This window comes from Lutra lutra, chromosome 17 (genome assembly GCF_902655055.1).
Source record: "Lutra lutra chromosome 17, mLutLut1.2, whole genome shotgun sequence".
Taxonomy (NCBI): Eukaryota; Metazoa; Chordata; class Mammalia; order Carnivora; family Mustelidae; genus Lutra; species Lutra lutra.
In genome coordinates this window covers 850,194-873,980 of record NC_062294.1, presented here as the reverse complement: position 1 = coordinate 873,980, position 23,787 = coordinate 850,194, and the positions used below count along the sequence as shown (strand labels likewise).

Here is a 23,787-nt window from a genome sequence, read left to right as displayed (position 1 = left end):
CTGAAACGCAGCCCGGCTGGCCTTGAGCTCGGATAGTAACCATTGAGCGGCTCACGCACCTTGGCCCAAAGATGAGTTCTGAGTTCTCATTTGCCTTTGTTCCCTTTCAGGTGAGAATTGGGCGGGACGTGGACACGTGCCGTGGGAAGCGTGGCCGCTGCGGCCACATCACAAGCAATGTCCACAGGACGAGGGTCGTGTAAATCCCTAGGGAGCTGTGCAGTCCCTGGCAGAAGGTGTCAGGCCAACCGCCATCCTGGTTTGGGGGAAATTTTTCTATGTGCCTCACTTCACTTTAAAAAGAAATTCCATGTGTATGAAGGGATAAAATGTGAAAAACAAAATGGGACGGGATCGGAGAATTCCAGGCGTCGGGGGGCACTTGCTTCTGATGAAGGAAACACAGAGGAAAGCAGACGGACACACTTGGCTCTCTGAGTGGTCACAGCTGTGCCCCGAGGGGCTGAGCAGGGGCCTGGAGGGTAAGGGGCGTCCAGTAGAGGAGAGAGCGACCCTTGTGACAAATGACTCGCGGGCCTACAGCCACAAGAAAAATGGGCCGAGTGTATGACTAGGTACATCCCACAGGAAGACATAGCAAAGAGACCATAAACTCCTTCACTTTTAGGGTTTTTCTCCAAAACTCCCCTGAAAGCCAGGACCAGCCCTGCCTGTGGGCAGCCACCTGCTGGCGCTCCAGGGCCTCTCTGCTCCCCGCGGCTGCGTCCCCCGGCTGCACCTCAGAACCCTGCTCGGTGGCCCGGGGATCCCCGTCTGCCTGGGGCCTCTGTGCCCCACGGCCCCGTGTGCAGCATGTCCTTCGCTCCCCGCAGGCTGTTACCCGAGCCTGTTATGCCCCATCCTGCCTGAGCTCCCCTGGGGCTTCTGTCGCCCCTGGCATCCTGGCCCCACACGGCCTCACCCCACGGCCCCTGGGAGAGGAGGGGACTGACCAGCCTGCTGTGGTGCCAGGGCACATGGGCCCAGGCATCAGCCTGAGAGGGGTGCTGTTGCGGGACGGACAGTCTCCAAGCCCACACACATCTCCTGCTCTGATAATGGGGTGCGGCCATCACTGAGGCCCAGGCCCCCTCCTGCAGGGCACAGGGACAGCTGAGAGTCTGGTCCTGTCACTCCCGCATCAGATAAGGCGTCTCCTGCCCGTCAGGTGGACACGCGGTTGCCGCCACCTGGAACATTCTGCCAAGCGAGTCCTGCTGGGGCCGGGGGGCGTCCTTCTGTTCCCCACGACAGCCCACCTACCACACCATGGCTTCTCCCAGGAGCCGGGGGCCCTCGGCGCCACGGCCTCAGCGTCCTGCCACCGTCGTGGCCTGGGGTACGGACTGTCCAGAGCCCACACGCACGGCCCTATCAAGACGGCTTTCCCGTGTCTGCTACTGTGTGAGCCGCTGATGGAATTAACCGTCATCCTGCTCTCCGTTTGTCCATTAACTATCCGCCAGACAGCCCCGTGCCCCCAGGGCGCTGATGGGAGGAGGCACCAGGCCGGGGGTGTGTGCCGGGAGGGAGCAGCCTTCCTCAGGCTCCCTGGATCCCGCTGAGCCCTCCCTTGTCCCTCAGTCTGTCCACAGTTGTCCAGGTACTCCGCCCTTCCTTGGGCTGCGACTTTCACAGCTGGGTGCAGAGGATAGATGTCACCAGACCAAGCCCCTGATTTCACACATGCGGAGACAGCCTCAGAGAGGGGAGCCACGTCTGGACCTCTCTGCTTATCCCCCAGGTGCAAGGGGACCCTGACCCCCAAGGGGTGTTTTCTGGCTAAGAGGCCCCGATCGTTCAGGGGAACGTGGAGCCCATCCAGCCGGAGGTGGGAGCCGGCCTGTCCTCGCCCGCCCGCCTGTGAGGATGCAGGGCTGGTCCAGGGAGTGGCTCTGAGGCCAGATGCAGACCGAGGCTGCTGAGCACCGCTGGGAAAACCGGGCTTTCCTGGTGGGAAGATGGGCTGTGGCTGGTGAGAGCCCCCGACGGCTGCCCTGCCCGGCCTGGCCCCGTGAGACAAAGGCTACCACAACGACGCAAGCGCTTGGGTCCCCCAGCAGCCTCACTGGTCCCCTCTCCAGGAGAGGGCGTCACCCTGGCTTCGTGATCCACGCCCCACCGGTTTGCTCTCCCAGCCCCACCCCCGCCGCGGGTTCCCTGTCTGGCGGCGACAGTGCGGGGCACATGCCCACGGGAGGACCGAGGGAGGGAACAGGACCCTGATCCTCAGCCCCCCACCCCCCCCACGACCTCCGCATCCCTCAAAGCCCAGTCCCTACCCTGGGGCGGAATTCCACAGCAGCCCAAGGCCTCGGCCCTCGGCTGCCATGAGGGCTGAGGCCGGTGGAGGGGCGGAGGGGGCGGATGTGAGGCCCGGTGGGCTGGGGGCTCCCTGGGCTCCCTGGGCGCTGGGGCAGAGACAGGCTCCGATTTCTCTGTGTCCGGCTGTGGGATTGCTGATGGCCATGGCTTTCATGGCTCCTCGGTGCCGGGGTCCCTACTTTCTGCCTGTTGAAGTCATAATTTACCACGGGGAAAATAAACACTTGGGATCGTTTGCTGCGACTAAGTCGCATGAATCTTAACAGCGTGAAGTCTCTGGGTTTCCCTCCAGGGACAGGCTCCTGCCCTGGCACTGGCCTTCCAAGCAGGTCCTGCTCAGGTCCCACCCTCAGACTCCACATGATGCGCGTGGGGACCTGCTTCAGGTCCCAGCCTCAAACCCCGCGTGACGTGCGTGGGGACCTGCTCCTGGCAGCATGTGGATGCCGCGTGCAGCGTCCAGGACCCCTTTTCTGGAAACAGACTTGCCCTCTGGCCACAGGCTGGATCCCTGACCAGACAGGCAGGACCCCCTGGGCCGGCCAGTGACACCAGGCACCCTTCCTGGGGTGGGAGAGCCGTGTTGCTGAGCTGGGACGCCAGGACCCCGCTGCCTCAGAGCCAGTCCCGGTCTGCAGAGGCACGCCGCAGGACCAGAGATGGGGAGAAGGGGACAGACCTCTCCTGCACGCTCGGGCTCTGCTCTGTCCCCAGGACGAGCCGCCCTCTCTTCCCTCTGATGCCACCAAGTCCCGTTCCTTCCCGACTCTCGACTCTCGCGTGTGACACACTTCACACATCTTACACGTGTCACCAACCACAGTGGGGCGCTTCCATCCTGGCGACCCTGCAGGTTCCCCTGTGACCCTGACCCTGCCCCTCAGCCACAGTTGGCTGGTCCCTGAGCACAACATATGGGTCCCTGAGAATTTGGGGGAGGGGGCCCTGGGGCGTCAGCCAGGTGGCCTAGAGGGACTGAGAAGGCAGCTGCCCGGGCTCCTGACACTCTCTCCCACCTGGCCCCCGGTCCCAGAGGGAACAGAAAGTCGGGGTGGGGAGGTCCAGACACCTGGGGCAGCAGAGCCTGGCTTCTTCTGTGTACAACAGAGTAGAAGCACCGGGTCAGAGCTGGGATGCCCGGCCATGCACAGCTCCAGGCCTGGGCACCTCGAACTGCTCTGGGCTCCCGACCTCGCTGGGCAAGAGCCCTTCCCCTGCCTTCCAGCCAAACGGACAACACACAGCCAGCCCAGCCTTTCCCTGGGAGCCTCGGGGCCAGACCCTGGCAGCTTGCTGTAATGTTGTCTGGGGCAGAGGCGGGGAGACCCCCAGCCTCAGGGCGCCCCGTGTTGTGACTCCTCGCGGCGCAGCTCTCCTTCGGTGCCAACACTGCATCGCACGGCAGTCAGCTCACCCCCAACTCTGCGTCTGCGTACACTCTCCCCGGGAACCGAAACCGCCCCTGGGGCTTGAGCCCCCCGTGGCTGTGCCTGAGAGCAGCTGGGCCCCAGACCTACGGAGGACAGGTCTCCGGGGGGAGACGGGAATCTCTGCTCTCATCTAGGGTTCTCGAAGATTCTACGGCGCACAAGTCCAGAAACCCAGCCTGCTCCCTGGGCTGCTCCCCAGGCCGACAGCACGGCCTTTCAGGGCTGCGTCCCTGCCCGCTGTCGGGCTGGCATGAGACGGGGACCACAGTGCTGGGCGCAGAGCGCCAGTGGTAAGAGCACGACGGCCTCTCCCTGCCGTCTTCAGCACAGGGAGGATGATGGCCCGGAGGTCGACCCCTCCCCTGCAGGCCCCTCTTCGGCACCCCTCTGCTTCCCTGTGCCGGTCCACTGTGGCCGCTTGCAAGCGAAGCCCCAGAGACGGTGGTCAGTCGCCGGAGACGCACAGCGTGTGGGCACTGGGCTGGGCTCGCACCAGGCTCTCCTGCCCTCCCAGCTCAGCACGTTCACGTGGAAGAAGGCCCAGTGCCAACGGGGAACACGACTCGGCCAGAAAAAGGAGTGCAGTCCCCGTTCTGTCATCGACCCCTGCTGCTGCGAACCATCTGGGAGAGCAGAGCCATGGACTGAGGGACTGAGGGCAGATCGCGGGGCACGAGGACGGGGGCACGGCGCAGGGGTGTCGGGTGTCTGCTGAGGGGTGGAAATGTTCTAAAATTCGGTAGCGGTGCTGGCCGCCGGCACAGCTCGGCTGGAAGCCGCCAGCTTGCATGCACTTGTCCTGAGTTACCTCAGGAAAGCTGCTCAGAGTCAAACCGGACCCAGACACCTTCCGAGCCTCATTGCGACTGCCTTGCCCGAGGGGGCAGGGCCAGGGAGGGAACGGGCTGACGGCAGCCGTGTGCCCGGGAGGCCCCCGCAGGACAGCTCGGGCTGCAGGGAGCCCCAGAAGCCACGGCGGAGCCCGTTGAGAAGGAAGGCCCCAGCGCAGGCCACATGGGGAAGGAGACCTAAAATAATTCTAAGAACCTGAAACTCCAGGGAGAAGCTGGTGGGGGGTGCTGTGGTCACTCGAATGGGAACTCTTCGTGCAGGGAAGGAGAAGTTTTATCTTGGGGGTTTGGGGGAAGCCGGGCAGGGGATGGTGGCGGCAGGGAGGGGGCGGAAGGACCCCCACGCGGAAACACTCAGGTTTAGGGGCCTTGTCTGATTGTGGCGAGTGAGGACTCCCCGTTCTCCAGATGGGGAGACTGAGGCTGGGCCCGCCGCTGTCTTCGGAGGCTATGTGGACACCGGCCCAGCTTATCCGGGCCAGAGCTCTGTTGGATCCCCGCGTGGGTCCCCTCTGCGTCCTCTCCCCAGCTGGGCCTGCCGGGCGCTCATTTGCTTGACCACCGTGGGCTGAGGGCCGACGCCGTGCCAGGCACCGCCCCGGGCGTGGGAGTTTTGGTGAACGGGCTGAAAAGCCAGCCTCGTGGCGTTTGGTTCTAGCAGACGTGAGAAGGCCTACCCTGTTTCCACCGATAAAGGGGTTGGGTGACTTGAAGCCACCCCGGGGCAGGTTCTGTGCCCAGCGCCAAGGACATTAGCCTGTGGGACCGAGCTGGTCCTGCTCTGACCAAGGTGACCGGACAGTCCCACAGATAACTGCTGTGACCCCTGACTGGCTTTGGCAAACGAGGGTGCCTCTCCATCCCCAGCACACAGTTAGAGCCCATGGCAGATAACGGCGGGTTTGCAGAGAAGACTGGCATGGAAATCCAGGCCTGGAAGGAAGGTGGGTGCCCGGGGCCCGAGAGCAGGCCTGGGGGCTGTCACGGTGGCCCGGAGGTCTCAGATGGGAGTGAGGACAGAGGTCAGAAACGGCATGGGTGTGCTGTCCCTGTTAAGCTTCGGCACAGGAGAGAATATTCTAGAAGTAAATTAGCACGATGCTGTGATTGTCAGTGAGGTTGTGGGGGAAGAAAGACGGAGGGAAACCAGGAGAAGGAGAGAGAATCAGGAGAGGAGGGCTCTGGGGAGGCTTGCAGAGATGATGGAGAGAAGACAAGGGCAGGGAAATGCGCCGTCCAGGCCCCAGGAGGAAAGGCTGGCTCTTAGAATAAGCGCTCCCAGGAGGACAGGTCTGTCAACCCCTCGGGTCAGGTTCAGTGGAAACCTGCAGGGCTAAGACGAGACCCTTTGAGGACGAGTCCAGGACCCCAGGTCACCGTCCCACTGCCTGTGCCCTCGGGAGGCCCTTGAGAGACGTGGTACTACACTGCTGTCTCCGCACGGGGACTGAGGCCAGGGTGGCCCTCCCCTTGCCCTCCATGGCCAGCAAGGACGGCCATCGGTGGGCTGGTCGTAGGGTCACCTGCACCACAGACCTCAAGGGGCCAGAGCTGGGTCGATGGGGCCGTGGGAGCAGGGGCCGCCAGAAGGCCACGGAGAAGAAACAGAAGCCGGACTGTCCTGGTCTGGGAAGGAGCCTCGGGGATGGGGGCAGGAGCCCTGTCTTGGTGGGACAGCCCTCGGGGAGGCAGGCATCTACAGAAACCTTGGTTTTCCTGCTGGGAGGGGCTGGCCCAGGGTTCGTCCTCTGTACTGTCTCTCTTCCTCTTTCTTCCTGCTTGGAAGGCAGATGTGATGGTTGGAGGCGGCACAGCCACTCTGTGGCCAGGAAGCCTCGAGGAAGAGGATGATGGAGGAGGGAGAGCGGAAAGGCCCGTGTCTGGAGGTGGCCCGTGCCACTCGCCTCCCGTCCACGTTGCATCTACGTGCCCGGCCACCCCCCTCCTGGACACGGGCTTCAGACCCTTCATGGGCGGGGTGGCCAGAGGTAGGAAATAAAATCACGGGAGGCCCAGTGGCATTCGGGTTTCGGGTTCGCAGTGAGCGAGCGTCCGTGTGAATGGGTCCCTGCGTGGACGGGGGACCGGCTTCTCACCCTCTGCCGCCGGCCTCAAGCTTGACTCTGACTGCAGCTCGATTCAAGGAGAAGTCATGGCAGCCAGAGGGGTCTGGGGTCCCGCCGTGAGCAGGGGTGGGGTCACGTGCAGGGTGGGAGCCCGGGGGCCGCCTGTGTGTTCATTCTGGCCTGGTGTCTCTAGAACTTTCCTCAGCCTGCTGCCGTGGGACGCACGGAGACTCAGGAAAGCCACACTGCTCACAGGACAGAAGGCAGACGTGTAGGAGGGAGAGCAGTGGGATGTTCTCATCGACATTTTCACTGCTTTTGACCAGAGTGTTGGTGGTCCACGGGTTGCAGGGGCTGGTGTGTGGCTGCTGACCCGGGACTTGAAGGCAAGGGGTTTTCAAGTTTCCTCAAGTGCCTGAGGCCATCAAGGACTCCGTGTTGTGCCAGATGGTGAGGCCTGGTCCACACGCAGTGAGAACTTTCTGTGAAGCATGGCCATGCCCGTGACATGCCCTGGAAGGGGCACCCAGGCCCCTGGACAGTGGCCTGCTGCCCAGGTGCCTCCGTGGGGCCAAAGGTCCACCTGAGAGGACTGAGAACTGACGTCCAGGTTCTCGGGGACCACATTCCTAGGAGTGGCACTCGCTGAGCCACGGAGCACCTTCCCCCGCGTCTTCCTGTGGTCCTGGGGGTGCTCAGCACACCCTAGCGCAGAGGCCTGGCGTGAGCCCGGGAGGACATCCCCAGGGCCCTACACCTGGGGGTCATGGCACCAACCTTCTGTCCATTTCTGCACACAGACGCAGCTCCCTGCTCCGGGGGTGACCTCGGGGTGTACTCCCCGCGACACAAACCCATGCCTGCTGTGGGCTGCGGTGGAGGGAAGGGAAGGCGCTTCTGCACCCTCGTCTTCAGCCCCGACGTGAGGCGCCTGGAGTCCTGGCTGTGCGGCAGGCAGGGGGCTGGGGCAGGCTCTCCAGAAAGCACCGCTAGAGGCAAGGCCCAGGGCTGGAGGGAGGTCACAGCGCACAGGCCCTGGATGCCGAGGGTGGGCGGGGGGGGGACCCGGGGTGCCCTGGAGCAAGGCTGCTGGAGAGCCCCACGGCCTGCGGGACATGTACAGGAGGGTCAGCAGGGCCCTGAGGCTGAGGAAGGGCTCACCTTTCGCGATGCTTTAGTGGTTGTTTGTTTTTATTTTTTAAGAAAACTACATTTTCTGTGGTAAAAAACCTACAGTGGAAAAGTGCCCCTTGTAACCGTTTTGAGAGGAACGAGGCTGCAGCGGCCAGGGTCCTGACGGTGCCGTGCAGCCCCAGCCCCATAGGTAGGAACGTGTTCCCACGACCTGTCACCCAGTGCCTCCCGCCGCCAGCCTCCGGGGACGGCTCCCTGTCCGCGGGTTGCCTGCTCTCCGTGTTGGCGCCTGGCACTGCGCGGCGGGAGGCCCCATGCCGGGCTCCTCGTTCTCAGCTTCCAGCCCCACGCTCTGCCTTCCCAGAGCCGCTTGCGGCCGATGCTTCTAGAGCACCCGGTTCCCATGCACAGTCCGCGTGGGGCAGTGGCCCTCAGACTCCAGACCCTGGTGAGAACGGCCTCCTGCCAGATCCCACAGGGCCATGGCTCAGCCTGGCACCGGCAGGGGTGGGCGGGTCAGCACAGGTCTGGTTCGAGGTCTGGCCCAGCCACAGAGGTGGTGAGGCTCTTGTCCCTCTGACCAGCCGTGTCTTCCAGCTGCGCGTGGAGGGCTGTCGGCCCACAGGGTCTCCTCAGGAGCAAGAGGGACCCGCCTTCCAGGGAAAAGAAACTGAGAACCTGCCGGCCCCCCAGGCCCAGCCCCCCGCAGCAGTGTCCATCGCCGGGGTCTTTACAACCCGTGTGCACACGACCACTTTCCAGAGGCCGGGAGGAACGGGTGAGGAGGGCCTGGAGCGCCACGTTGTTTTGGCAAGAGTGTAAGGGACTGGGGGCTGCTGGTGGCTGTGTGTCGCCTCACCTCTCCAGGCCGGAGCTCCGCCCCACACCTCCCCTGCAGGGAGTCTGATCACCGGCCATTGTCTCTGGGCATCAAGCCCAGCCGCGCCCCTGTCTCCTGACCTTCCTCTGCTGGGCCCCCGTTCCAAGCCAGCCAGAGGCAACATGATGGACTGAGTCCTCCTGCTGCTGAGCAGGTTGCCAAGGGTCAGCGGCCTTCGGGCCATTTTGGGCCCCTGGGCAGCCCTGCTGTGCATCCCTGGTCCCCTTACGGGCTTGATGGGGGTGGACCCGCCACCATTCTGTTTCCGACTTCCCCACCATCCGCGTGGCCCCCTCTGCAGGGCATCAGGATGACGGGGATGGGGGATGACCCGGGGGCTCAGTGGCCCTGGGCAGATGCAGAGGCCCCTTCGAGCCTCTTCCTGCTGGAGAGCCCAAGGCAGCTCCTCCCCCGCCACTCAGAGCTTTCCCAGTGTCCTCGGAGGCCTCGTGCTCCCAAGGGGTCCCCACTCAACCCTTGCACGATGACAGGCTCTCCCGCCTGACGAACTTCCTCCCCTGTGTCCTTGGCAGGAGAGGATGTGGCCGCTGGTGAGGAGGCACCCGAGTGAGAGACTCCTGGCCTCTGTCCCTGCAGCTGGACATGTCCCACTGCCTCACGGGGGCCCACCAGGAGCCCATGTTCAGAAAGGATCGGGCTAGAAGGGCTGAGACGCCCGCCCCGCGCTCTGCCTCCTGCCTCCCCTCTCCAGCTGGTGCTGGTTTCCACACCTGAGAAATCTCCAGGAGCCTCAGCCGCTCATGACCTCCAGAAACATCCATGCCATTGCCAGACACCCGCACGGTACAGAAGGCCTTTAACAACGGCCACTGGGAAGGAGTCCCCGTCCAGCCCCACCCAAAGCCCGGCCTGGGCTCCTGGAACCCGCTGCCTGCACCCAGGTCATGTTATTGTGGAGAGGAAACTTGGAAAGAGTACGTCGACCGTGATATGTTTAAGTAACAACGTAAAACACCAAACATCACAGTGTGTCTGGGAAGGACACGTGCGGACCGACGAGCACCTTGGACGGTTGCAGCCTCCATCCGCGAGGGGCTCTCGTGTCCTTGCATCACGCTACGGAGGAGCTGCGGGAAGGCGCTGGGGTCCCGCAGCTCGTCCAGACGCCGCCCGGGCTAGCTGAGTGGGTCCTGCCCACGCAGCCCGGCTTGAAGCCGCTTGTGGCTGGGGCAGACTCTGGGGGCGGCCACGGCGTCTGGGGTGATCCATTTCTGCGGAGAAGCAGAGGGGAGGGACGGCTCTCCAAGGAGGCGCAGCTGGTCCCCAGTGTTCTGGGTGACGGGCCTGCCAATTGTTTCAGATTAAATGAACGAGGGGCCACGGAGAAGCAAGGACCACGGGCGAGCCTGGGGCCCGAGAACAGGTCAGACGGGTTCCTCCCATCCCCCAGATCCACGGACTCGGGGCAGCCTGCCCACGGATGGGGGACCACGTGCAGAATGTTCCATAATCCCCAGCCGGAGGGAAGGAGAACGAAGCCAGAACAGTTGGATTTAATGCTCTGTTGAGTCTGACCATGCTCACAGGTGTCCCAAGTTAAAAATCATTAAGGTGGTCTGCACCCTGTGTTTTGCGCAAAGACCTTGAAAGCTGGCGCCAGGGTGGCTCAGGCTGGGGCTGCACCGAGGCTCAGAGGGGCCCCGTGCTGGGAGGCGAGGCCCCGAGGTCCTCATCGTTGGGCGGAGGGCTGGGCTGCAGGACGGTGGGTCTGGCTGTCTCTGGGTGGCCCCGGGAGGGAGGGCAGGCGGGAAGCACCTGGCAGTTTCGGTTTCCGACAGGAAGCTGCCTGCTCCTATCTCCCTCACCCCAGCTGCACCCGCTGCCCCGGAGCTGCCCCGGAGCTCGGGGTGGCAGCCCCACCCGGAGAGCCCCCAGGTGGGGACAGCCCCTCCCGCTGCAGACGAGGAAGCCTGGTTGAGGGGCCGGGGCCGAGCAGAGCCCCTTGAGGCCTCCTGAGCCTCCCAGTACTTGGGAGCGCAGCCCTTGGGGGCCATGGCGGGGGGGGGGGGGGGCCTCTGACTTGCATTTTTGGTTACCTGTCTGCACCTGTTTTGGGGATGTGTGGTCCCAGACTTGATGTAGAGAATGTTGTGGTATTAGAGGGGCAGGACCAGGCTTGCTGTCTGTCTGTCCATGTGTCCAGGCCTGGCCAAACATTGGGACAAAGTCCCCCACCCAAGGCCCCGGCAGGGGAGTGGCAGAGAGCAGGGGCTGCTGAGGGTGGCGAGCTCGGGAGGAGGCCAGCTGCTGTCCATCTGGGCTCTGACTGAGCTCCAGGTTTGAGTGTCGGGGTCCCCTGGCCTGGCTGGTGGAGCCCCACACAGATAGGGGTCTGGGACCCTTACACCTCGTCTCTTAGGAAGGGAGCCCAGGTGGGAGGAAACCCCGGTGCCTGGCCCTGGAGCAGAGGGGCCCCGAATCTCCCATGGGGGTGATCAGGGCTGCGTCAGGCTGGCCCTACTGGCCTGGGATCCGCGGCTGTGACAGCTGGCGGTGAGGGGCACAGCCGGGTGGACGATGGCCAGAGGTCCTTCCCACCCTCCCGCTGGCTCTTCCTCCCACCCCGCTCTCCCTCGTAGGGTCTGCAAGGTCGGGGCTTTCCACAACACTCAAAATGCACCCCAGCTTGGGAGGGAAGGAGGAAGCTCCAGGAGCCTCGGGCGGGGGAGATGGCCCAGTTCCTTCTCCACTGCAGGCTCTCTCAGCCGCCACAAGTGGCCTTTGAGGCAAGGGCCTGCCGGGGGTCACGGGCAAGTCCCTTGGTGGCAGGGAGCATGGGGACCTGGGGGGAGGAGGGCGGAGGGCCCCGGGGTCCCTCACCAGAGCCCCCAGCCTCTCCGGGGCTGCCTCTTATCCTCATGTCACAGACAGAGAAGGGCCTGGGGGTTCACGGGGTTACCAGCCCGGACTTCCCACCAAGGCCATGGTCTCCCCACCCCACTGCCTCACGGCTGAGCTCCTCGCACCAGGGAAGCCAGGCCACGCAGGGTTAGCCCAGACCCCCGCCCCGGCCCTGTCCTCAGAGCAGCCTCCTCCCAACGGCTCCCATCCTGCCTAGACCTCCCCACCCTGCACTTCCCGTACCTCTGCACAGGGTCTGCGAGGCTCCTCGGGCCTGGGGGAAGGACATGGCCAGCATGGGCACCAGGCCCTCCGGCTTCCTCCCCTCTGCTGGGCCAAGGGCACCAGGGATGAGGCCACATCATTAGGGTAAGGACCCTGGTGTGGGGCTGGGTCCTGATACGCCGTCGGCCCCGTGGGCTCTTTGTCCCCTCAGGGCTGCGAGCCCCGTGCGGGCAGGTGCCAACACCGCTTCCTCTCAGAAAGGGACCCCTCTCCACACCTACCCCTCCACGAGCCGCACCCCTCCCAGCCCTCAGCTGCAGGGAGTGGCGCTCCAAACCACTTGGAACACGTGGGTGCTGGGCAGTCATACGCCGGGGCCCGGGTCGGCAGTTCCGAAGGGCTCCCCAGCTGCCGCCAGCTGAGGGGGCTTCGCTGGAGGCGCCCTGGGCTGGGCGCACAGCTCTGCCGGCATCTGCTGGGACGCACGGGGCCCAGGTGTCAGTGCACCTGCTCTGGGCTCCCCAGGGTGAGGGGAGCAGATCCCGCCGAGGGCTTGGAGAGGGTCCTGGGGCCGTGGGATGCCAGGCACAGTCTTCATCTCTGGAGCAGGGGGTGCAGAAGGGGCTCCCTTTCTCGAGGTCCCCCCGTGGGGCCCTGCCTAGGACGTGCTGTGGGGCCTTGAGCCGGCTCCCTGACCTCTCTGATTCGTGTTCTCATCTTGCAAGCAGCCTGATGGCGCCGTGAAGGCTGCCGGGAAAGCCGCGTGCAGGCCCAGGAGGGAGTCTGGAGTAGGTTTTCCCATCGTGCCCCATCAGCCCTGTTCCCTCTGGCAGCCTGGGGATCAACAGCAGGGACTTGCTCCCATGTCCTGTTCTCAGGGACAGTGATGCACCGGCCATGCCCCCAGCACCACGTCCCAAGGAAAGCCTCAGGCCCCCTTGGGAGACCTGCGCTGCCCGGGGATGGGCCTCCTGGGGCTCCCCACTGCCCAGAGGATCGCTGAGCCCCCGGCGAGGCCGACCAGACCCTCCCACCAGGAGCACAGGGGTCGCACCTGAGGACGTGTCTGCCCAATTCCTCCCAGACGCCAGTCCCAGCTGGTGAGCCCACACGGGCGCCACACCTGATTCCCCCTGGCCCACCAGCACTGCAGCCCAGGAAGGGGTTCACACACCTCCGACCAGAGCCCTGGGTCCCGTGGCCAGATGGGTGCTGGGAACCGCGGGTGGGAAAACGGGGGCCATTCCCCACTTCTGGGGTCTGCTGCCCGGCACCGTCAGCCTGAGAGCTCTCAGGCTGCAGGGGAGGGGCACGCAGACCCCCAGGGATGCCCTCTGGCTGGGAGAGGCTGCCAGGGTCTAGCAAGAGCCGCTCCATCCTGTCCCCATCACATGGGAGAAGCCGAGGCCCAGCCGGACGCACGTCTGGGAGGTTCTGTCTCGAGTCGCCCGGCCCTACCTAGGACTCACTGCCCGCTTCTGAGCCGGCTCCAGATGGGAGCGGTTTGACCTGGCCAGGTTGGGGGCTGGAGGTGAACGCAGCGGAGAGGGCTCAGGGGGGCTCCAGAGACCCTCCAGGGCCTTGGCCAAAGCAGCCCTCTCTGTGGACCAGCCCTCAAGCTGACCTCTGACCTAGACCCCCTGCTGGCCACTGTGGGGTAGGGGGAGGGTCACGGAGACTCTGTGGGTGGTGCCAGGTGGCCGTCCCACCCCTGCCATCTCCAGGAGGCTTGGACGTCTGTTGCCCCAACATCTGGCCACAAGGCTCCCCACGGCAGGGGAGCCCTCCCATTTGGGGGCTGAAGGGTCAGCCCACAGGTGCCACTCTGGGCCCCGGCCCCCTTGCTGTGTGACTCCAGCAAGTCACCCTCTGTCTTGGAGCCTCCGTTCCTTGCCTGACAGCGGCTGTCACAACAGATATGGGATCTGGAAAGCAACACAGATGTCCCCTACAGTCCCTGCGGTGGCATCAGCAGGCACACGCTGTGTGTGCGGTGGCTGGCCGTCCTTGGGCACGGCATGCATCCACTCCCAAGTGCTGAGCGCCCTGTGAGCCGGCACGGCCGTGGGCGCCAAGGGGACGGCAGACCATGGAGCAGACCACCTGTGCTGCTGGGGAGAGATACGGTAGACATGCCCAGAGCCCCGGGCAATGCCGAGTTTGCCCGCTGAAATAAATAAATGCAGCAGGGAACAGGGGGGTGAGGAGGGAGCAGGGCACATGCCTGAGGGAAAGGCTCTCGGGGGGCGGGGACAGCACATGCAAAGGCCCAGGGGCTGGAAGGGCAAGAGCGAGAGTGGGAAGCCAGGTGGAGAGGGCAGAAAGCCCTGGAGGGCATGCGTGCCAGTGCGAGGTGACCCAGCTCCACGTTTCGCAGCCTCGCTCTTGCAGACGACGAAAGACAAAGCAGCTCGGCAAAGTGCCACGTGAAACGACCCCACCGACGACCCCTGGCATCGTGGGCAGCTGTCCGGCCATCGCCCCGGGAGGTTGGCCCGCCCCACGCACATGGCACTTTAATAACGAGAATTTTACCAGCGCCCACTGCAGTCTGACCTCCAGCCCCATAACGATCGCTACGAATGACCCGGAGTCCACAGCACCTCAGCCGGCCTGGAGTTTCCCCCGAAGGTGGGTGGCTCTCCGAGAGGCCTCTCTTCTCCCCAGGAGCCGCCCCCGCCCTCTCCGTCCCTTGGCAGCCAGTGCGGCCTCATCCAGAGCGATGTCTCTGGAAGGAGCACTGGAGGGAGAGTCCTGGCTTGGGGGCAAGCGGCTCTGGCCTCTCCCTGGGGCCACTCTTCCTGGCCGAGCCTCCCCCATCAACTGTTGGGAAGTGAAAGTGGGTGAGAAAGCCCCGCACAGCTGGTGCTGAGCCAGGTTGAGGAGGACGCCTCTCTTTTCAGGCAAGATACCTTGAGAAGTGAAAGCCTTCTTCACCTCCTCCAGCTGCCCCCTTGGGGCCGCTTCCTCCAGGAAGCCCTCTTTCATCACACCCACCCTGCGGCTCCGGCCTCCTGGGGTCAGAGTCAGGGTTCAGTGGATGGCCTTCCTGGCCTGCCCGAGGATGCTATGGCATGGCCCAGGGAAGGGACGGGCACGTTCCAGCAGGAAGGGAAGTTCCCGGGGGTGGGGGGGACACTCCACATTTACCGCAGGAGGGAGGGAGCCCTCCTTCCCACCCCCCCAGCTCCCGCCCCGGGAAGCAGAGTCTGCTCTCCACTGGCTTCCTCTTCGTCCTGACGTGAGACTTGGGGGACCAGGCTTCTGGACCGGGTCCAGAGCTCCTGTTTGCCCAGAGCTGTGCTCTGCTACCATGCTCTGTGCCCTGGGGGATGGCCTGGGGACCTTAGGAAAGGCTGGGACAGAGACAAGAGTGCGTGTCTCCTGAGACTTCCCAACAGCTCCGCTCGGCTCCCCCTCCTGGGCTCTCTCCCAGCTCCCAGGAGGTGGGGGATGGGGTCTGTCACCTCGGGTCTTGGTGGGGGCTGAGTGAAGGGAAAAGTCCCCCGCAGGGTGTGAGCTGAGCAGGGACATGGGGCCATCCTTCGTGTGGTGACAGCACAGACAATATGGAACCAAAAAGTTGTCAACAGTACTTTGTACACAGACGCACGCAGGTGGACAGCCACGACAGGGTCACAGGTCAGGTGGCCCCTGAGGGGCTTGGCCCTTGGCTCCCACTACAAAGAGGGCCTCCTGCACACCCCCAGCTAGATACCCAGGGCCTCCCTGCGTGAGTCTACCAGTGTCCTGACAGTCCCGCAAGCATGGCCAGGGACTGTGGCTGAGTGATAAGTGGGGATGGTGTGGGCTAGGCCAGGGATAGCCTTGCTCCCCTGGGGGCCCCAGGCCTCCCTTGCAGCTGGAGGCCTTGTGCCCAGGTCCTGACCTCGGGCCCTGACAGAGGTGGACCATATGGGCTCTGGGCACCTTTCCCCAAGCCTTCCCTGGATGCAGATGGAACAGCTGGAGATCTGGTCACCTGGATTGAGGGGCCCCAAATCCAATGACTAGTGTCCTTCCACGGTGAGGAGAGGACATAGGGAGGGACACAGAGGAGATGCCGTGTGAGGCAGTGGCAGAGGCTGGAGGCACGTGGCCACGGTGGGAGCCTCTGCAGGGGGCTTGGTCTTGCCTCAATTTTGGACTTCTGGCCCCCAGGCCTGGGAGGGAACAAGACTTCTTTTCTAAGCCACCTGGCTTAGGTAATTTGTCCCAGGAAACTGATAGAGTTGGGGAGGACATGCCCAGCCGAGAGCATGCTGGAGGGCCCGTGGCCCCTGGGGAAGCTGGACGGGGAACAGGAGCGTGTGATGGGGAGGACGAGCCTGTGCTCTTGGTGACTGTGGTGGCCTCTGAGCCCACCTTACCCGCGGACCCCAAGCTCTGCCCCACTCCAGCTCAGGATGGCACCGGCCCTGGGATCTTGCCCACACCCATGCTTGCCCCAGCCTGCATTTACTTGGACTCCTCCAGGGACGGGATGCTCGCTCTCTCCCTGGTCACACGGGCTGCGCTCTGCCATGCAGACCCCACCTCCTCCCTCTCTGGTGACACAAAGCAGGCCTGACTCAGTTTCCCACCAGGCTGGTCACAGTAAGCTGCCCTCCAGCCTCCCCTGCTCCAGGAGTCATGGGGGGCCTTCAGGGCTTCCGTTCCGGCCCCTGCACAGGTGTCCTGGCTCCCACCTCCTGCTCTGCAAGGGGCACGGCAGCCCGGCCTTCAATCTCCCCATGTGCAGAGTGCGCTGCTGGAATCAGCACAGCTCCCAGTGCATACAGTAGGCGCCTAATAAATCCGAGTGAAGTAGACACTCCTCTAGAGGGGGCCGTCCCTTCCCATGACGCAGAGCGGGTCCACCACCTCGAGGGGTCCTGACCTCTGCCACCAGCAGAGGTGGTGCCAGGTTGGCCAGGACCCCAGGGCCCCGGTGAGGCTGCTCAGGGGCCAGCCCAGTGCCCAGCAGCGGGGTCTGGTGGCCGGAGGTGCAGCGTTGCCTGCCCCCACCCCCGGCGCCCGCATCCCACCAAGCGGCGTTCAGAGACGTTTGCTCACCGACTGGGGATGTTACTTTCCGTTCTGTTCACAGTTTAGAAGCACTTCATATGTTTTGGGGTTTCCAAGGTTTTCATGGATTCTTGGGGTGCCTGTGGGCCCCAGAAACTTCAAGGTCACACTGTGCTGTCCACAAGCCCATCCCCAAGGCCTCCAAAGGCCCCCTGGCTGGGCCCCACCTGCTGCTACCGCCCAGTGTCGCAGAGCCCCAGGGGCCTGGGCCGGCCGAGGGCCACCATGTCCCCCAGCACGGCTGTGGCCATCCCACGGGTCCAGGCGATTAAGGGAAGACAGAGTGTGAACTCCTACGGGTCAGAGCATCCCAGGCCTGGGACCCCCGGGCCCACAGAAGCCACCAGCCCGACGCACCAGCCAAGTACGCAGGGCTCCGTGAGGCCCCGAGGGAGCAGGGAGCTCAGGGTGCGGGGACTGTGGGGCCAGTAAGTCAGCAGCAGGGATTCGGCATCAGGGTCCGCCCAGACAGTCGACTCTTGGTGCCCGAAGCCCGCCAGCACCATCATGACATGCGCACAGCCGCGTTGCACAATACCTCCTGGCCTCCGACTCCTTCCACGGGTTAGCCCGGCCCCCCACTCACACAGAAAAGCTACAGCGGCCCTCACACACACCCCGTCTGCCCTCACCCTCCCCGGCCTCGGGGAAGCTGCTCCGACATGCCTTTGGGGGTGGGAGGACAGGATCTGACCCACGAGGAAACTGAGGCCCAGGTGAGGCAGGGCTGGACCCAGGGCCCTGCGGCAGAAGCAGGCTGCCGGCTCTGGGGCGGGGGGACTGCCCCAGGGAGGGAGGGGGTGTGTGGTACCCGTAGCAGTTGGACAGGACCAGAGCCCCAGGCCGGCCTGAGGGGCGGGGGACCGTGTCCAGGGCTGGCACCTCCCTGTGGCGGCTCCGGACCCCACACGTGGTGAGGGCCGACAGCACTCTGGGTGCCCAGTGGGCTTCTGCACAGCCCGGCGTTCCATCTGGAAGGTCCAGGTGACCAGTGGAGCCCCGTGTCAGGGGCTGGCCCTGGGCCCCTGGACAGCAGCAGGGTGGGGAAGGTAGCCCCTGTAGAGGTGCGTCAGGGGCGTCAGAGCCCATGTGGACTCCGGACATGGCTGCAACAGTGGGACTTGGGGCTGTGAGCTCTGGGAGGTTCCAGAGGCTCCTTGGAGCATGGCCACGTGGCGGGGCTGGGGAGTGGGGCTGCCCCCTGAGTCCTGGAATGAGGTCCTACGAGGCCCCCAGGACCTCGCAGTGGGGCTGGGGGTGTCCAAGAGGCCTCTGCCCAGAGCCGCAGCCTGGGGGTGGGGTGCAAGGCCTGGGCCCTTCCCGCCCCCCCCCCTCCCCAGCACTGGCTCCAAAGGGCGGGAGTCTTGGCAGAGAGTGCTTATCGGTGGGAACCGGGGTTGGGTCCTGGACCGTCACTTGATCCAGGGGCCTTGGGCCAGGCCCTCTTCCCTGTGGCCTCAGTGTCCTCGTCCCACCCCTAAATCCTGGGGTCCTCCCAGAAGGAGGGGTGCCTCCACTTGTCTGCACACCACCTTCCTCACCAACTCCTGGGACCCTGCCCGCTGAGAAGGACAGAGCCCACTCCCTCCTAGATGGGCCTGAGCAGGGCCCCCTCCAGCCTGTGCCTCAGGGAGGGGCACCCGCACCCAGCCCGGCACCTGCCAGGTCCTCCCGAGGCCACCTGTCCCAGCTGTGTGGGAGTGTGCCCGGGGGGAGGCTGTGCTGGTGTTTGAGGTGAGTCAACATGGCTGGCCCGAGCTGTCAACAGAGCCAGGCAGGCAGTGGCGGCCTGGAGATGTCACGCTCCCGCCATCTGCTCCCACGGTCCTCCCCCGCCGTCCTCTTACCTGGGCCGCCCTTCCTGGGACCCCGGGGCACGCAGCAGCTGGTGGACACTGGGAGCCCGCCGTCCAGCTGCGGGGATGCCTGGGACATGGGTCTGGAGGTGGGTCTGGGAGACAATCCTGGTGCTGAGTGAGAGGTGGGCCGCCTTCCAGGGGCCGACGAGGGTGGGGCGCGCCCTTCCTGACCTCAAGGGGCCTTGAGGGAAGGACGAGGGGGTGCAGCCAGCCCGGCTCTCTCACCGCCGGAGGCCTCTGCCCCACAGAGCTCCAGCCTTCTTGCAGCCGCTGCCGGCCAGCCTGGGGAAGGGGCGGGAGGCTGGAGGGGCTCATGTGATGCAGGGCGGGCCGGGGAGGCGCCGGTGGGGGAGGTCTTCCCGCAGCCCAGGAGGGGCAGCCAGCTGTGTCACCGTGATAGCGCGGCTGGGGGCTGAGGAGGCAGCTGTGCCCACCGCTTCCTCAACAGGAACCATCTGGGCCCGGCCCGGCCCGGCCTTCCCTCACGGCCATTCCGGTCTCACTTCCAACAACTTCCTCCTGCCGCCAGCCGGGGGACACCCCACCCACCTGGAGCCCGGGCGGCCCATGCTTCCTCGACCAGGGCTGGGGGGACAGTGTCCGTCCTGCATGGTTTATGCCTCTTGTCCCTCCCCTCTCCTCAGCCAGACTTTCCCCAGAGCCCACCTTTCTGGGGCCGCTTCCCTGAACCTTGGCCCTGCCCCGAGGCAGACTCGGTGGGCGCCCTGACCAGCCGCACCCCCCCCATCCCGGCTTCCTGGGCTCTCCCTCGGCTGCCCAGGGCCTCCTGGCCCCCACCCACCCGGGAAGGACCGCTACAGGCCAGGCAAAGACCCCTCTCTCTGTGCTTGGCCTCCTGGCCGGGGGCTCCTGGGAAACCCTTCCCCACTTCCTGATGGGCGCCCTGGGAGGACAGTGGTCGATTTGTTTGGGATGTGCTGAGGGTACTAGAGATATCCCCCCGGTCTGAGGGGTTCCAGAAACCGTATCAGAGTCCTCTGTGACCTTTCAGACCCCCTGTGTCCCGGAGCCCCATCCCCACTGGACATTCCACCACAGGCGACAAAAAGGCCACATGCTGAAGGCAGCACTGGGACAGCAGCGGGGGACAGGGGGCCTCGTGCAGGAGACGGCATGCCCCATGCCCGGCACTGGCCCGCGGGTGGCTCTCCTGAGCGTCCAGTTGCAGCAGCAGGCTCAGCGGCCCGATGGCGGCCCGAGGTGTGCAGCGGGAGGTGCGAAGCCGGAGGTGTGAAGCCGGCCGGCCCAGGGCTGGCTGGAGGGTTCTGGGCTATGCCGACCCTCTCACACCGAATCCGTGGGTAATGCCTGCATGTGGTGAGTCCTTCAAGTCGTACAGAAGGGGGGCAGCCCCAAGTGAGGCCCTCACCCGTGGTGTTTCCTGGCTGCCATCTCCTGGGCCCACTGTCATCACGGCAGATTCTGTGGGGGTCCGTCTGTAGCTGGTGCAGGGACGAGACCCTGCTTGATCCTGGAAGCCGCTGCCCCGTGCGTGTCCACCCCACAGGGTGGGCTACCCCCCACCCCCTTCCCCTAAGGTTCCAGGGAAAGAGGGATCCTGTGAGCCCCACCTGTGCCTCACGGCCCCTCCTCGCTTGTGGTGCTTGGACTCAGGGTGGGACTGAGTGTCCTAGGGCCAACCCGGCTGCCCTGCCGTGGCTGATCTCCCTGGCATAGGGCAGTGCTGGCGGGGCCTCAGGCCTGGCCTGTTTGCAGGGGAGAGCCCTGCCGCGTGGCTGCCGCTCGGCCAGCAGCCTGCGGGGACCTCGTCCTTCCTGCTCTTCCCACCTGCGCTCGGCGAGGCCCCTCTGAGCTGGTGGGGAGAAAGCTTTGGGGGCAGAGACCAGTGGCTCGGCCCCTCGGCGGGACAGCCCCCGCCCCGGGGTCAGATGCTCAGGGCTCACACCTGCGGGGAGTACCCCCCACAGATGGGACACTTCCACTTTCGGGAAGAGGCCTCCTGTCTGGCCTGCTTTTCTAGTTGGCAGGGCTCTTGGGGGTTGGGCTGGAAGGCGTAGTCTCCCCGAGTGGGGGGTGGGGAGTGCCCAGGCCTTTGGTGGGCACCTTGGGGGCACCTGCCCACTCCATGCCCTCCCCTCCCTGGCCAGGCAGTTGGTGCTTGTGGGGAAGCAGACGTTGGCTGTGGCTTTCAGAGCTGGGAGATAAGGAGCCAAGGAGGAAGTGGCTGCAGCAGGAGGGGGTAGGGTGCTGTGTCTGCCCGTGCTTGTCCCATGCTGCTCCCTCTAGAGACCACTGCCATCGGACCTGTCATCCTCCCCCCCTCCCTTACAAGTCCTTGTGGGGCCATGTGGGGGTTACACAGCTGCCCTGCTTTCTGGGAACCTACGGGAGATAATCAATAAGTCCTCAATGGATGTGGCCCGTGGGGCAGTCCCGGGGGGTCTCTGGGAAGCTGCATCTGAGGGACCCGTTAGGAGCTGCGCCTGGGGATGTTGGGGGAGAACATTCCATGTAAGGGGCCCTGAGGCAGTCTTACCTCCAGGCTTCCAAGAATCTGTAGGATGACCAGAGAGCTAGAGGGAGGCCAGTGGGGGACTGTCAAGGAGATGACACTGAATGAAGGTGGGCAGGGACCCTGTTAGGCTGACTATGTTATTTCTGCCTCCTCTTCTAGCATATATAGGAGCCCCCATGACTGCTGGGTGGATGGATGGATGGATGGATGGATGGATGGATGGATGGATGGATGGTTGGGTGGGTGGGTGGGTGGATGGATGGGTGGATGGATGGATGGATGGATGGATGGATGGATGGATGGGTGGATGGATGGTTGGGTGGTTGGGTGGATGGATGGGTGGATGGATGGGTGGATGGATGGTTTGGTGGGTGGATGGATGGGTGGATGGGTGGATGGGTGGATGGGTGGATGGGTGGTTGGATGGATGGATGGGTGGATGGATGGATGGGCGGTTGGATGGATGGGTGGATGGATGGATGGGTGGATGGGTGGTTGGATGGATGGATGGATGGATGGGTGGATGGATGGATGGGTGGATGGGTGGTTGGATGGATGGATGGATGGATGGAGGGATGGATGGATGGGTGGATGGGTGGTTGGATGGATGGATGGATGGATGGTTGGATGGATGGGTGGATGGATGGATGGGTGGATGGATGGGTGGATGGGTGGTTGGATGGATGGATGGGTGGATGGATGGATGGGTGGATGGGTGGTTGGATGGATGGATGGATGGATGGAGGGATGGATGGATGGGTGGATGGGTGGTTGGATGGATGGGTGGATGGATGGATGGGTGGGTGGATGGTTCGGTGGGTGGATGGATGGGTGGATGGGTGGGTGGGTGGTTGGGTGGATGGGTGGATGGGTGGATGGGTGGTTGGATGGATGGATGGATGGGTGGGTGGATGGGTGGATGGGTGGATGGGTGGTTGGATGGATGGATGGGTGGATGGATGGATGGGCGGTTGGATGGATGGGCGGATGGATGGATGGGTGGATGGGTGGTTGGATGGATGGATGGATGGATGGAGGGATGGATGGATGGGTGGATGGGTGGTTGGATGGATGGATGGATGGATGGTTGGATGGATGGGTGGATGGATGGATGGGTGGATGGATGGGTGGATGGGTGGTTGGATGGATGGATGGGTGGATGGATGGATGGGTGGATGGGTGGTTGGATGGATGGATGGATGGATGGAGGGATGGATGGATGGGTGGATGGGTGGTTGGATGGATGGGTGGATGGATGGATGGGTGGGTGGATGGTTCGGTGGGTGGATGGATGGGTGGATGGGTGGGTGGGTGGTTGGGTGGATGGGTGGATGGGTGGTTGGATGGATGGATGGATGGGTGGATGGGTGGATGGGTGGATGGGTGGTTGGATGGATGGATGGGTGGATGGATGGATGGGCGGTTGGATGGATGGGTGGATGGATGGATGGGTGGATGGGTGGTTGGATGGATGGATGGATGGATGGATGGGCGGTTGGATGGATGGGTGGAAGGATGGATGGGTGGATGGATGGATGGATGGCTGGGTGGCTGGGTGGGCGAGTGAATGTTCAAGTGGATGGATGCATCAGTGGAAGCATGATTCTATGCAAATCTCATGTAGCCTGCTTTATAGAGGAGGGACTGGGCCCACAAAGGTGATATCCTCTGTTGCAAAGCCCCTAAAAGAGAGATAGAAGTCACAGACAATATAAGCTCCAAGACAGGTCAGATGAGGGGGGTGTGTGAGCAGCTCCATGTGAACCCAACAGGGCTAGCACTTTCTAGCCCAGAGCCCAGATGGCTGCCAACCTCTGCTTTCCAGTCCTGAGTGAGGTGTGGCTGAATGGTGGTAGACAACAGGGATGGGGCAGGAAAAATCCCATCCCCCTGTGCTTATTTAGTACCCAGCAGATGAGGCCACCTGAGGACTAACTGCCCCGCCCCCCACTGCCCAGCTCAGGGGTCACTGGGCAAACCCAGAGCCACCAGGAAGGCAGCATGTGCTTGGCTGGGCAGATTTGTGGAAAATGCTCACATAGGGAAGGGCTCCAGGGGTCCCTGGCTGCCGTCAGTTGATGGTGCCTCTCCCCGCGGCGGGGAGGGTGGCTTGGGCGGAGCCCACACTGGGAACAGCCCAGGAGGAGGCTGACCCTGAACCAGACCCTGAACCACCAGCTTCAGCCCTCCTGGTTCTGCGGGCCCCTTTGCTGGTGGAACCAAAAGTATTTTCTCCAAATACTGTTTTGAGAACACAAACGCTGGTAGAATTATGGAAACCTGTTATATTCAAATACAGTTGCCGAAATGTTAAACAATTTCAAACATACATACTTTCCCGTTCAACCATGAGTTTGAAGCGGTAAGGAGCGTTAACTGGTTAACTGGTTCTGAAACATGATGGGACCCAGCAGGCTGAACCCGCTGAAGGCCCCACTCCGGGCAGGCTCCGGACCGCGGCAGGTGCACAGGCTGCTGGCCCCGAAATCCTGGACAGGGCGCCATGGCTACGCGCATGCTAAGTGTTGGGTTGAGGTTAATGGACTCAGATACAATTTGTTTTCCTATGCAAGTCCATGGACCCCTGACTT

General features: G+C 64.0%; 1 protein-coding gene across 3 annotated transcripts in view; it reads right to left on the bottom strand.

The window, feature by feature from the left end:
• The window catches only part of CBFA2T3 (CBFA2/RUNX1 partner transcriptional co-repressor 3), an 80,246-nt gene extending 61,229 nt beyond the window's left edge, over positions 1-19,017 (bottom strand). For 2 of the 3 annotated variants that reach the window (XM_047710096.1, XM_047710098.1), the window contains exon 1: positions 18,688-19,007. In XM_047710096.1, coding sequence (XP_047566052.1) covers positions 18,688-18,775 — 88 coding nt within the window. In that variant the 5' untranslated portion in view covers positions 18,776-19,007. Of the gene's footprint in view, positions 1-18,687 lie in introns of all 3 variants that reach the window. The other variant, XM_047710097.1, reaches the window with a different exon arrangement.
• Positions 19,018-23,787: the final 4,770 nt, after the last annotated feature.